The 15,122-nt window shown below is 38.5% G+C and overlaps 1 protein-coding gene across 1 annotated transcript; it reads left to right on the plus strand.

The window, feature by feature from the left end:
* The first annotated feature begins 12,951 nt into the window (after nt 1-12,951).
* LOC146915012 (uncharacterized) lies at nt 12,952-13,644 on the plus strand. The gene has a single exon (XM_085721198.1). The coding sequence runs from the start codon at nt 12,952-12,954 to the stop codon at nt 13,642-13,644; it is 693 nt and encodes a 230-aa protein (XP_085577324.1).
* The last annotated feature ends 1,478 nt before the right edge of the window (nt 13,645-15,122 follow it).

The raw sequence follows: 15,122 nt of genomic DNA on the forward strand, positions 1-15,122 counted from the left end.
CTTGGTAGAACCCTTATTACAAGTGCAAATGGAACCCTTAGTCCTTACCAAATGATGTTGTTATCCCTAAGCTCTAACATTGTATGCCTTAAACATCACCATGTTTTCACCGTTCTTGTTGCATAATCATGCATACATGCATTCATTCATAAATAATTTTTTTTCATCCAATATTAAGGGCTTAGATAAGCTTTTTGTAAAGTTGTTGTCATGTGACCGTAAGGTCACGTGTTCAAGTCCTGGAAACAGCCTCTTGTGTAAAAACAGGGTAAGGCTGTGTACAATACACCAAATGGTGGGACCCCTTCTCGGACCCTGCATATGCGGGAGCTTCAGTGCACCGGGTTGCCCTTTAGATAAGCTTTTTGTAAACATCAAAGATATGGACCTTGTAAGAAGGTACACTAAGGAATACAACTTAAAAAATTCTTAATTAAGCTTCTGCTTTTGTTAAGAACTTTTTCCTCGGTTTCGTTCTTGCTTTTAAAGAGGGAACCATTTTAAATTTCTTTACAATGTTCAAACAAAACCATGTTCATCTACAATGTTTACAATTAACTTTGATAAGCTCTTCACAAAAATATTTTTGCATAAACGTATCATGCATCATTTTGCATCCATAGTTTCTAGTCCGTGTCTCATACTTTGTTTTTGTCTACAAAAGGTCAATCCATCAGTCTACTCGCATCTACAACACTTGAACAAATCAGAATGGATCATCTTAAACAAGAGAACCACAAGCTTCGTGAAGAGGTGACAACCCTCAGGGCCGAAAATGAGATTTTGAAGAACTTAGTATCTTTGATGACGGTTGCACAGAATCAGCCAGTATCTCTTGAAGGTGAGAAAAACACAAGAAGGGGGGTTGAATTGTGTTTTGAAAAATTTTTCGTTTCTCCTAAAAACTGAACACACTGGTCAGAAGCTAAGTGAGACAGCTTCTGAAGTGATAAACAGATTCTAAATGCAGCGGAATAAAACAAAGAGAGAGAGAGAAGAAGAAAGACGCAAAGCAATTATACTGGTTCCTTCCACAATCCAGAAGTAGTCCAGTCCCCCTTGCACTTCCAAGGAGATTTCACTAGAATGTAATATCTGATTACAATTGCTCAAGCACACAGCAAGAGACTTCCTTTGCTCAAGCACACTTTGCAAGAGTCTTCCTATGCTCAAGAATACAATCAAGAGACTTCTATGCTTAAGCACAACTGCAAGAGACTTCTAAACAAACAAGATTACAAAGAGTAATGTTTGAGATTAAACACTTGACATACAATCAGAGGTGCTCACAAAACAAATCAGATACAGACTCTAAGACTTAAGAATTTCTAAGATATGAATTTCAGAAACAAAAATTCTAAGTGAATGCAGAACAATTTCAGCAGAGGTTTGACACTTGTAAAAATGTTGAGAGTCTTTCATTCAGCATTACCAAATCTCTAAGTCTTCACTCCATTATATAGAGGTGTGAAGGAGACGTTGTGAAATTGCCAGCACATCAAAAGAGTCGTTGTTGAAGCTTGATCTTTCACCAATGATCTTTTGCCTGATTTGGTTGTTGTCCTATGAAGAACCAATTTGAAATCCATTCCCATTGTGAAGGAACATCTTTGCAGGCGTAGCCGTATTCTGGAGCTGTTTTCTTGTCTTGTAGCGTGAACACAAAACAGACTAGTGGAGAAGGTGGTTGTACAGTTCGTACAAAGTACAATGTCAATGCTTTCGTCCATTTTGCAAGCACATGCCTTCAAACACCTTTGAAATGACCGTTGCAAAGTTTCACTAGTCTTCTGCTGTCTGTAGATGAATTTCGATCCATGAAACAACTCTTGAATCCTTGAATTTTGCAAATTCAGTTGATCTACAGCTTCTGATGAAATGGCTTCTGATGAGGCAGATTCTGATGATGTAGCTTCTGATGACGTGGCGCTTCAGGACTTCTAGTCTTCAGGAGCACTAGTCTTTAGGAGCACTTTCACTTCAGGAGCGCTTTAGTCTTCAGGAGCACTTTGCCTTCAGGAGCATCTAAGCTTCAATTTCGTTGATTTCTTTTGCTCTTTATTTGCTCATTCAGAACCTTTGTATGATATCAATTTTTAATTATGGTCCTGTACACTTAAACAAATATTAGCTAGTCCAATTTACAATTTTTAATTCCTTGTTATCATCAAAACTCTTTAAGGTTCATTGTTAAACACATTTTGTTCCAACAATCTCCCCCTTTTTGATGATGACAAACAATAGTATTTAAAATTGATCAATTGTTGTTAATATAATTAACAAGTTGACTTTGGGGTTCTGAGGTTTGTAAGCTCAGAGTCTGAGGTTTGTAAGCTCTAACTCCCCCTGAGTCTGATAGTCTTTAAGGTGAGGTTTGTAAGCTCCCCCTAAGTTCTATCCAGGTTAATTAAATTCATTTTAGCGCACAATAATAATCAGAGCTTTAAAAATAATCAATTTGAGAAGTAGATTATAGATAAGAAGAATGGTTCAATTAATTTTTTGAAATTTGATACTCCTTCTTTCGTTCATAGCTTATACCTTTCAGGTAAAAATGATAGAAGTTTTTCAAAATTTTCAAAAAATTATTAATGGGGCTCAGAGCCTTTAAATACTATCACATATACTCCCCCTTTTGTCATTAACAAAAAGAAATAAACAAAAAGAAGAGATGAGAAAAACATAGAATAAAGGTTCAGAGCATTCATTAAGCATATAAACCATCTAAAAATAATCAGAGCATAAAAATCAATCAAGATTATCAGAGCAAAAACTAAATAATATTAACAATATACACAGAGTTCAGAAGCAAACACTAAGTCAGAAGCAACATAATATATCAGAAACATAAAAACACAATCAAGCTATAGGTGTGCAATTAAGGGTTGGGGTTGTTTTGGTTCTCTAAGATCTGCTTCACCATCTCTTGTGTTTCTGCAAATTTCTGGTCCATCTCTGACTTATACTTCTCTTCTCTGATTCTTGCTTCTTTCATTTCAGCTTCAAACTTGATCAGCTTCAATTTCTGCTCTTGTAGCTCTTGTTCCAATTCCTTGTTCCTTTCCTCTAACACCTTGTTTTTCTGAACTAGAGCCAGATCAGGTGCAGCATTGCTCAGATTCACTTTGGAAAGGAATGTCAAGTCTAGATCCTTGGGGTGAATAAATTTAGGAAGGAAGTCTTCAGGTTCTCTTCCTCTTATACTCAATGGGTTCTTCACCCAGGTTCCAAGGACCTCTACTTCATTCAGACTTTCTTCCACACGATTCAGCCAGTCTTCCAGCTTCTGCTTAGCTTGCTCTTGAGCTTCAATACATGAATCATGCAGAGCTGTAATAAGATTGACTACTCTTTCCTTCAGCCTCCTCCACTGCTTCTGATAACTGACCTTGTGACCCAAGTCACTTCTTCCTTTTATCAGCTTGAGTACCTCAGAAGCAATGTCTTCCCACACATCTTGTAAAATCTGAGAATCCAGGAAAATGGTGGGTGGTGAAGGGTGTCTAGAGGGTTTAGGTGGGGCTGTGGGAACAATGGCTAGGTTTGTTGTTGATTGGCCATTTGTAGTTAAAGGTTGGCTGGTTGAGGGTTGGTCAGAATCAGCGTCTATAACCATGTCAGAGGCATGATCATCTTGATCATCCTCAGAGTCGAAGTCCATATCAGACACACCATCATAGTGAGTTACCTTGACTATTTGTACAGGTAAAGGAATGGTATATGAAAGGGTTGGATCAGGAACAAGTTGTTCAGGAGCAACTGGTTCAGATGTGTTATGTTTAGGAACAGTAGGTTCAGGAACATTGTGTTTTGGGCTGGTTTGTTCAGGAACAATTGGTTCAGGAACAGTTGGTTGTTGTGGTGGTGAAGAGGCCTTTTGTGGTTCAGCTGCATGGTGTTGGGGGCTTTCTAAAACAGCCTTTTCAGAAGCTGATGCTTCAGGAGCCATTTCAGAGGCTTTTTTTGAGTTAAGGTTAAGGCTAGATTCTGGTAGCTCACATAAGTAATGGCTCTCTAAGTGATCTAGAAGTGAAGTGTCTTCAGGGGGGATAGATGATGTAGAACAAGATGTGTGGACGCTTTGAGATACCTGAGTGATCTTTGCTGATTTATCAACAGCTTCTGAAGTAGAATCTGGAGCTGCAGATTCTGAAGCAGTAACTTTCTTCTTGGTCATTTATGCAGTTTTGTCAGCAATGCTTTTGACCTCTGCCATCTTCTCCATGAAGAAATCTTCATTCTTATCTTGCCCAACTTCCTTGAGCTTTGCATCCCTATCCATTTTGTACTTAGCTTCCTTTTTCTTCTGATCAGCTAACATCTGATCAGCTTGCTCTTTAGCCTCTTTCTCCATATTAGGAGTCACTTCAACCATTGGAGTGAAAATGGGTGCAGCAACCTTTTTCTTCTTCTTCTCAGGCTCATTCTTTTCTTCTTCTAGCTTGTCAAGGACATGTTACAGATGTTCCTTGGTGATAATTTGTTCTTCCTTACTTCTTCTTTTCTTGGGAATAAAAGCAGCAGCAACTTTCTTCTTTTTGGGCTTCACATCAGTAGCATCAGACTCATCTTGAGTTCTGGCCCTTTTTCCTTTGGCTTTAACAGGAGCAGCTTCATCCTTAGAGTTTGCACCAGACTCTCTGTCATAAGCAGCTACTAATCCAGCTAGAACTACAGAATCATTTTCCTTAACGATGGAAGGAAAATCTCTAATCATCTCAGATTCAGCTGTAGTCATCTCCATAAACTTCTCATCTTGAGGAATTTTCTCAATAAAATGCATGAAATACAAGGACCTGCTACTGATAGTATTTTCAGCTGTAGAAACCTTGAAAAATTTGTCAGAAGCATCCTTTGTTCTCCTCAGAATCTCCAGTACTCTGCCTTGGTGGAAGATCTCAGACAACAGTCTCCCACATGGTACTTCCTTTCTCCCTTTGTTGATGCCTTCATCTATTGCCCAGCATAAATGATGCATGTTGTATTTGGGGAGATTGATCTTCTCACAGGTAGCCCTGAAGTAGATTGCCAGCTTTTGTTCATGGCTAGGTTGGTCAGACCCTCCTCCTCTCTGAAGGAAGCAATCTGTGCAGAATTTTACCAGCATCCTGTGATGAATCTTCATCTCAGAATCCTTAGCTTCTGAGTTTCCATTCAGCAGCAAGTTGAAGTAGCTTTTCAGCAGGATATCATCCCTTTTGACATTATTCTTAAACCTGCCTTCAGAAACTACCCTGCAGGCTTTAGCAATAACTTCTTCTGTGATGGTTATTGGAATACCCATCACGGATGACCTGATCTCTAAACCACTGACCAGTTTAGGATCCTTCTCCTTACCCATCTTTCTCTTTAGACTGGGTTTCTTAGTCACTACTTGTTTATCTTCTGCCTTCGCATCTTTCACAATGTGGACTTCAGCCCTTACCCAGAAGTCTTTTACCAGATTCTCGTACGTTGGCGCATTTACCATTTTGAAGTACTCAGATAGCTTCTGAGCTTCTATCAACACTTCCATATCCACCTCGTATTTCTTGAGCGAAGCAAAATCCACTGGCGATTCTATCTGAACGATCAAAGACTTTAGAGGAATGGACATAGTTCTTTGCTTGCAAACGAACCCACATCCTGATGTGCCTTGTTGTTACATGCTGGAGCCACTAGTTGAAGTTGCCATTGATGATGATGAAGAAGATTTAGGGTTCTAGGGTTTGAAGATTGCGCTTACTTCGCAAGAGGTTTGAAAGATGAAGTGTTTGTTGTGAGTGAGTAGTGTGTGAATTAACAAAGTGTTAAGAGTAAAAACGATTGTAATTCAAAAGAGACAAACAAACATAACATTAATGACATTGGGGGCGCGTGAAAGTACTTTTCAAAGCTATTAAATCATCATTGCCCTTTTAAGTTATACACCAATACAGATAAGCCACGTCAGAAGTTCTCAGAGTAACTGCCAAGTTAGTGGGCCATTGTTACTACAAAAAGTAACTTCCAGCGTTTCCACTAACTCCACTATTCAGGAGCATAAAATCCAGCTTCTGAACTTCAGATGCTGACATCATCATCAAAAGCGTATTTTCTTCAGAACCTCAATAAAGAGCTTCTGATGGACCATAGCTTCTGAACGGACTTTAGAACCTAAAATCCTATTCAGGAGCAAGCAAGAATTTAATCAGACACAAAGTGCATGTTCAAATTTTTCTTTATAAAATCAAATCTTTCAACAGTTAATGGCTTAGTAAATATATCAGCCCATTGATTCTCAGTATCAATGAATTGCATATCTAAAATTCCTTTTTGAACACAGTCTTTGATAAAATGGTGTTTGATTTCAATATGCTTAGCTCTTGAATGTAAAATTGGAATTTTAGACAAACAAATAACAGCAGTATTATCACAATAAATAGGAATACTGTTAGCAATTATCTGATAGTCTTCCTACTGATGTTTCATCCAAAGTAGTTGTGTACAACAACTTGCAGCTGAAATGTATTCTGCTTCTGTTGTAGACATAGCAATAGTTGTTTGTCTTTTGCTAGCCCAGGATATAAGATTATCACCTAGAAATTGACAATTGCCACTGGTTGACTTTCTTTCAATCCTATCACCAGCATAATCAGCATCACAGAATCCAATTAGCTTATAATCTAAGGATTTCCTATAAAGGAGTCCAAGATTAGTTGTTCCCTTCAAATACCTGTAGATTCTCTTGACAGCAGTCATATGAGAGTATCTAGGATCTTATTGGAATCTTGCACACAAGCATACACTGAATAAAATATCTGGCCTAGATGCAGTGAGGTATAACAACGAACCAATCATACCTCTGTACAGCTTCTGATCTACTTTAGCTCCTTCATTTTCTTTGCTTAAGGTGCAAGTAGGATGCATTGGAGTGTTCATCACTTTACAATCTTCAAGCTTGAACTTCCTCAGAAGCTCCTTTGTATACTTTGATTGATGAACATAGACTCCATCTTTGCATTGATTGATTTGAATGCCCAGGAAGAACTTCAGCTCTCCCATCATGCTCATTTCAAATTCATCCTGCATTAACTTAGAGGATTCCTTGCAAAGAGATGCATTAGTAGAACCAAATATTATATCATCAACATATGTCTGCACAACAAGAATATCTTTTCCAAGGGCCTTCTGAAGAGTGTTGTGTCAACCTGTCCTATTTTAAAATCATTTTTGATTAAGAAATTACTTAGTTTATCATACCAAGCTCTGGGAGCTTGTTTCAAGCCATATAGTGATTTCTTCAGTTTAAAAACATGATCAGGATATTTAATATCCTCAAAACCAGGAGGTTGCTTGACATACACTTCTTCTTCTTTGACACCATTAAGAAATGCACTCTTGACATCCATTTGATATAATATTATGCCATGATTAATTGCATAGGAAAGAAGTAACCTGATTGCTTCCAATCTTGCAACTGGAGCAAATGTTTTCGTATAATCTATGCCTTCTTGTTGACTGTAACCTTGTGCAACAAGTCTTGCTTTGTTTCTTGTTACTTCTCCTTGCTCATTCAACTTGTTTCTAAATACTCATTTTGTTCCAATAATGTTCTTGTGCTGAGGTTTGGGTACCAGATCCCACACATCATTTCTTTGAAATTGATTCAACTCTTCTTGCATAGCTAAGATCCATCCATCATCTGAAAGTGCTTCATCAACTGTTGTAGGTTCAATCATTGATATCAGTCCAATCATAGACTCTTCTTGTCTGAAGTATGATCTTGTTCTTCTTGGACTTTCTTTGTTTCCAATGATTAGCTCCTCAGGATGTGAAGACTTATGCTTGAATGTGTTTCTGGGAGGATCTGCTTGATGTGAGCCATCTTGTGCTTCATCATAAGCTGCTTCATCTTGCGCTTCTGATGTGGGTCCAGCTTCTGGACTATCTTCAGACTCAGCTATCTGATCAGGTTCTGGAGTATCTTCAGGAACCTGTATCTCTGCAAAACTTTCATCTTGCTTTGAAGTTTTATCTTCAAGCTCTTTGTCATCAAATTTAACGTGCATAGATTCTTCAACACAGAGTGTTTCTGAATTATCTGTATGCCTTTGACCTTTCAGAGTAACCTAAGAAGATTCCTCTTTGGGCCTTGGCATCAAATTTCTGTAGGTAGAGCTTGTTATTCAGAATGTAACATGTACATCCAAATTGATGAAAGTAAGAGATATTGGGTTTTCTTCCTTTAAAGAGTCATATGCTGTTTTCTCCAAGATAGGTCTGATATAGATCCTATTCTGGACATAACATGATGAATTCACTGCTTCTGCCCAAAAATGTTTTGCTAAATTGTTTTCATGGATCATGGTTCTGGCCATCTCTTGTAAAGTTCTATTCTTTCTTTCTACAACCCCATTTTGTTATGGAGTTCTAGGAGAAGAGAATTCATGGACAATTCCATGTTTTTCACAAAAAGCTTCAAATGGCTCATTTTCAAACTCTCCACCATGACCACTTCTGATTTTCAAAATCTTTGATTCTTTTTCAGATTGTATTTGAGTGCAGAAACTACTGAATACATCACAAGCAACATCTTTACTCTTTAGGAATTTTACCCAAGTCCATCTGCTATAATCATCAACAATGACTAATCCATATTTACTTCTATATAAGGATGCAGTACTGACTGGTCCAAATAAATCAATGTGGAGTAGTTCTAAGGGTCTGGAGGTTGAAACAATGTATTTGGTTTTAAAAGATGATTTTACAATTTTTCCTCTCTGACATGCACCACAGAGTGCATCTGAATGATAGTCAATGTCTGGTAGCCCTTTGACAAGTTGTAACTTACAAAGCTTAGAGATTAATCTTCAGTTAGCATGTCCCAACCTTCTGTGCCACATCCATTTTTTATCATTCACTGACAGAAGGCAAATAACCTTCTGATCAGCCAGTTCAGAAAAGTTGATTTTGTAAACATTTTCTACCCTCTTTCCCTTGAACACAATGGATTTGTCTTCCTTGTTGATTACAGTACAGTTGGCTTTCTCAAGATACACATCATAACCATTGTCACAAAATTGACTAATGCTCAAAAGGTTATGTTCAAGACCATCTACCAACCATACGTTATTAATTGAGGTAGAGGAATTACCAATAGTTCCTGTACCTATGATCTTGCCAGACTGGTTGCCTCCAAATTTCACACTTCCTCCTTCCTTCATTGTTAAGCTGAGGAAACTGGACTTCTCTCCTGTCATGTGTCTTGAGCAACCGCTGTCTAGGTACCATGATTTTTGTTTCACCTTTGCTCTTAGACATACCTGCATTATTGACATTTCCAGATTTAGGTACCTATTGTCTTATGGGTCTTCTCAGGTTAGTACTGGAAGTTTTACTCTTTACTTCTTGTACCTTGTGCTGTAAGTTGGGTTGCTTCTGATTAACCATCACCTTAGGTTTAACAACCTTTGGTTTTGGTACTTCAGGAGCAGCAACTGTCTTCTTCTGAAACTTAGACTTCAGAACCTCAGATTTTGGTTTCACCAGACTCTGAGGAACAGATTCTGATCTTTTTAGAATCCTGATCTTTGAAGTCTTGGAATCAGAGTTGATCATAGCCTTTGGCTTAGAGTTCTTTGGCTTTGAAGTAATCTTAGCCTTAGAGCTAGAAGCTTCAGGTTCTGATTGAACAACAGTTTCTAACTCAGCACCTTCAGGTACAAAGAACGTTTTCAATCCTTCCTTGATGCATTCACAACATGCTTTGAGACTGATTTCATTAGGTTTCCCTCCTGAAAAACCAATCCCTCTGCCACTGTTTCTGTAAATGTTGTAAATCATTGAAGCAACTCTGCTTCTGTCAATACCAGACATGATAAAATCCTCAAGAGCAATTTCATGGTTGCTTAAAGGTTTTTCATTACACTTTTCTTGTAGCTTCTGACATAAGAACCTGAGCTTGTCTTCATACGTTTTACAAATGAAGACAAAGCCCCTAAGTCCTTCTTCAGAAGCTTTCAGATCCAATAGAGTTGATTTTTGTTGTTTCATTAAATCAACATATTTTTCTTTTAAATCCTTCAACTCATTGGTTCTTACTTCAAAATGTGTAAGAAGTTATTTAAGTGACTCAACAAGTTCATTTATGGGAATTTTGGAATATACCTCGTTTTCATCTTCTGAGTCTGAATCTGATCCAGCTTATGAAGTTGCTGTTGCTACCAACCCAACAGCTATCTTTGCATCTTCATCAGCTTCCTCTTTATTAGATCCAGATTCACTTTCCAAATCATCCTTGTTGCCATTAAACTCTGCTTAATCTGCTTCTTGAATTTGCTTGGTTTGAATGATGACTTCTTTGACTTGTCCTTTGACTTTTCCTTCTGAAGATCAGGGCAATCAACAATGAAATGTCCAGGCTTCTTACAGTTGAAGCATCCATTCTGATCTTCTTTCCTCGAGCTTCTGGAGTTACTACTTCTGGTCAGAAACTTCCTATTCGTCTTAGCCAGATACTGAAGTCCGTTGGAGAGCATAGCCATCTCAGCAGCATCTGGTTCAGAATCTGAACATGATGGTTCTTCTTCTTCAGATTCAACCTCATTGAGAGCTTTTGATGAGTTGCCTTTGGATGGAAGGGCTATTGATTTACTCTTCTTAGTAGACTCATGTTCATTAAGACTTAACTCATGAACTTTGAGAGAACTAACAAGATCTTCGACACTTAAAGTGTTTAAATCTTTAGCTTCCTCAATGGCAGTCACCTTTGGTCTCCATCTAGCAGGCAGACTTCTGAGTATCTTGCTTACATGATCAGAAGCAACATAACTCTTCTTCAGTATTTGTAGTCCAGACACTAAGGTTTGAAACCTTGAGTACATCTCCTCAATAGTTTAATCATCCTTCATCTTGAACAACTCATACTGATGAACCAACATAAGAGCTTTTGCTTCTTTGACCTTCTTGCTACCTTCATAGTTTGAACAGAGAGAAGTAAACATAGCTTTAGCAGTGGACTTGTCACTCATCTTCATGTACTCTGCTTTAGGAATAACAGTGACAAGTGCTCCGCTGATAATATGATGCTTCTTGTAGAGTTTCTTCTGAGCAGGAGTATGTTTCTTTCTATCAACAGCAGCTCCTTCTTCATCAAGAACCATGTCATCACCAACACCTTCTTCTAGTATGTCCCAGAGTTCTTCGTCTAAACTCATGACATAACTATAAAAGTTGGTTTTCCACCAAGAGAATTCTTCAGGGTCTCCATTGAATTTAGGAATCTTTCCTACACTGGATTTCTTGTTGTCACCATAATCATATGGAACACTGTTGTCGTTGTTGCCAGATTCATTACCAGAAACAGATGATTCACCAGACATGTTTTTCTCAGATCTTAGACTGTTACACTGTTAGGTGTTATCAACAGAACCAAGGCTCTAGATACCAATTGAAGGTGAGAAAAACACAAGAAGGGGGGTTGAATTGTGTTTTGAAAAATTCTTCGTTTCTCCTAAAAACTGAACACACTGGTCAGAAGCTAAGTGAGACAGCTTCTGAAGTGATAAACAGATTCTAAATGCAGCGGAATAAAACAAAGAGAGAGAGAAGAAGAAAGACATAAACCAATTATACTGGTTCCTTCCACAATCCAGAAGTAGTCCAGTCCCCTTGCACTTCCAAGGAGATTTCACTAGAATGTAATATCTGATTACAATTGCTCAAGCACACAGCAAGAGACTTCCTTTGCTCAAGCACACTTTGCAAGAGTCTTCCTATGCTCAAGAACACAATCAAGAGACTTCTATGCTCAAGCACAACTGCAAGAGACTTCTAAACAAACAAGATTACAAAGAGTAATGTTTGAGATTGAACACTTGATATACAATCAGAGGTGCTCACAAAACAAATCAGATACAGACTCTAAGACTTAAGAATTTCTAAGATATGAATTTGAGAAACAGAATTTCTAAGTGAATGCAGAACAATTTTAGCAGAGGTTTGGCACTTGTAAAAATGTTGAGAGTCTTTCGTTCAGCATTACCAAATCTCTAAGTCTTCACTCCTTTATATAGAGGTGTGAAAGAGACGTTGTGAAATTGCCAGCACATCAAAAGAGTCGTTGTTGAAGCTTGATCTTTCACCAATGATCTTTTGCCTGATTTGGTTGTTGTCCTATAAATAACCAATTTGAAATCCATTCCCATTGTGAAGGAACATCTTTGCAGGCGTAGCCGTATTCTGGAGTTGTTTTCTTGTCTTGTAACGTGAACACAAAACAGAGTAGTGGAGAAGGTGGTTGTACAGTTCGTACAAAGTACAATGTCAACGCTTTCGTCCATTTTGCAAGCAGATGCCTTCAAACACCTCTGAAATGACCGTTGCAAAGTTCCACTAGTCTTCTGTTGTCTTTAGATGAATTTCGATCCATGAAACAACTCTTGAATCCTTGAATTTTGCAAATTCAGTTGATCTACAGTTGCTGCTGAAATGACTTCTGATGAGGCAGCTTCTGATGATGTAGCTTCTGATGACATGGCGCTTCAGGGCTTCTAGTCATTAGGAGCACTTTGACTTCAGGAGAGCTTTAGTCTTCAGGAGCACTTTGCCTTCAGGAGCATCTAAGCTTCAATTTCGTTGATTTCTTTTGCTCTTTATTTGCCCATTCAGAACCTTTGTATGACATCAATTTTTAACTATGGTCCTATACACTTGAACAAATATTAGCTTGTCCAATTTACAATTTTTAATACCTTGTTATCATCAAAACTCTTTAAGGTTCATTGTTAAACACATTTTGTTCCAACATCTCTTCCTATTGTCAGTACTCAAGCTCAGACGGTTGCTTCCACTATCTCGATTTCAACAGTGTTTGCTAGTACTGCTCAACATGCTATGCTGGAAGGTTATCTCTAGAGCACACCTTTAAATTCTGGTGAAGTATTCCGTCCGAGTGTCTCTAAGATTCAAACTCCTTTTGTGCAACAGACAATGCCTATCCCTCAATCAGGCCCTTTGTTCCCTCAAGCTGCTATGACCTACTCAACTCCTTTGGTTCATGAACCCATCTATCAACCAGGAAGTGCGGTTGCATATAACCAGGTAGAAGAAATGAGAGAGAATTTTGATGCACTTTGGTTGGAATTGAAAGCTCTCCGTGGGGAAGAACTGTTTGGGGAAAGTGTTTATGATCTCTGCTTGGTACCAAATGTCGTGATACCACCCAAATTCAAGGTCCCTGATTTTGAGAAGTACAAAGGGAATACTTTCCCTAAGGACCATTTGACAATGTATGCCAGAAAGATGTCCCCTCAAGCCGACAATGATGAACTTCTTATCTACTGCTTTCAAGATAGTTTAAATTGTGCTGATGTCAAAACTTTCATTGATTTGGGCGATGCCTTCGTCCGACGATACAACTACAACTTGTACTTGGCCCCAGACAGAGACTATCTGCAAGCTATGACCCAGAATGATAATGAATCTTTCAAAGCATATGCCCAACAATGGAGAGATTTTGCCGATCAAGTCCGTCCACATCTGGAAGAGGAAGAATTGACCAAGATTTTCTTGAGGACTCTAGATCAGTTTTATTATGAGAAAATGGTTGGAAGTGCTCCCAACAACTTCGCAAAGATGATGATTATGGGAATGCGTCTTGAAGAAAGAAAGTGTCACTACTGACAGTTCAGATGAGGAAGACCAGGAAAGAAATGTGGTGGAAAGTCAACCTCAACAACAGTATATGGCTTATCACCCAGCTGTCGCTCTTATGCCTATCATAAATGCTGTTCAAAATCCGGGTTATCAACCCCAGTTTCAACAATGTCAACAACAACCTCGACAACAGACTTCAAGGAAACAGATTGACCCTATTCCCATGAAGTATGCAGTTTTGTTTCCAAAATTACTCGAAAGGAATTTGGTCTACACCAAGGCACCTCCTCCAGTGCCAGCGAAATTGACATCCCAGTACAGGCCCAATCTCTTTTGTGCTTTCCATCAAGGGGCACCAGGTCATGATATCGAGCACTCTTTTACGCTGCAGAAGATAGTTTAGAAGTTGATCTGAAAAAACCTAATACCTTTCGAAGAGTTTGAATTTGAATGTGCAAGTTAATCCGCTATCGGATCTTGGTATCTAAGGTTGACACATGAAATGTTTTAGCTGCAATTGGGTCATTGCTGATGTTTATTTCTATTACTCATCTGTTCAATTAATACGTTTGTTTGTTGCTTTATATCTTTCAAAAAAAAATCCTTTCGTCCCACCCGAGACGGAAGTGAACTTGTTTAGGGCTTTTTGCTTTATGTATTTTCCATCATTAATAAAAAGGTCGTTTTGTTCCCGACCTTGTTTTTATTTTATTTTTGTGCTTATTCTGGAAAAATGGTAATACAAAAAACCAAAAAAAATTCTTTAATCTTTCTCAAATATCTGCATTATCATAACTACTTGTCAAAATCAATAATCAAATCATGCATTGATAAACCCGTTGAACACATTAACCATGTATTCTCTCTCGACTTTGATTTCTCTGTGTCCGAAAGTGAAGAAGGAGGATGAAGAGATTCCCGACAAGGTCTCTTGCATGCTGGGGCATCGAAGCTGCAAACAAAAAACAAGAAGATTGTCCAGAAGATTGCAATCATTTCCAAAGTCTGGTATGAGATGTTACGGTTGCCTCGCATGGATATCGTACTTCAGTACACATTTCAACAGGGGCAACCCCCCCCTCCTTCCCCAATATACAACATGGAAGTCGTGCTTCCCGTAGAGGTCTGAATTTCCGACAATAGGAGTTCTGCTGAAATCCCAGCTTTGATTGAACTTTAAATACATGACGACCTTGTACAACTACATCAAAATAGGTTGAAACAAACTTCCAACAAGAAGGTTCGTCCCCGTAAATTTCATGGAGGAGACTTGGTGCCCAAAAGGTACTATCATTTCAACCGGACTCCAGGGGCAAGTGGACGCCTAACTATGAAGGCCCAGGTGCAATGAATTTTTACAACTATGGATGGTGACAAACCCACACGTCCTGTAAATACCGGTGCAGTCAAGAAATACTTCGTCAAAAAATAAAAGCTCGATAAGTCGCAAACCTGAAAAGGCGGCTTAGGAAAAAATGAGCGTCTCGGTGGACTGAAAACCCAAA

This window comes from Medicago sativa, chromosome 6 (genome assembly GCF_051527215.1).
Source record: "Medicago sativa cultivar Bolivia chromosome 6, Bolivia_mono, whole genome shotgun sequence".
In the NCBI taxonomy this organism is placed as follows: domain Eukaryota; kingdom Viridiplantae; phylum Streptophyta; class Magnoliopsida; order Fabales; family Fabaceae; genus Medicago; species Medicago sativa.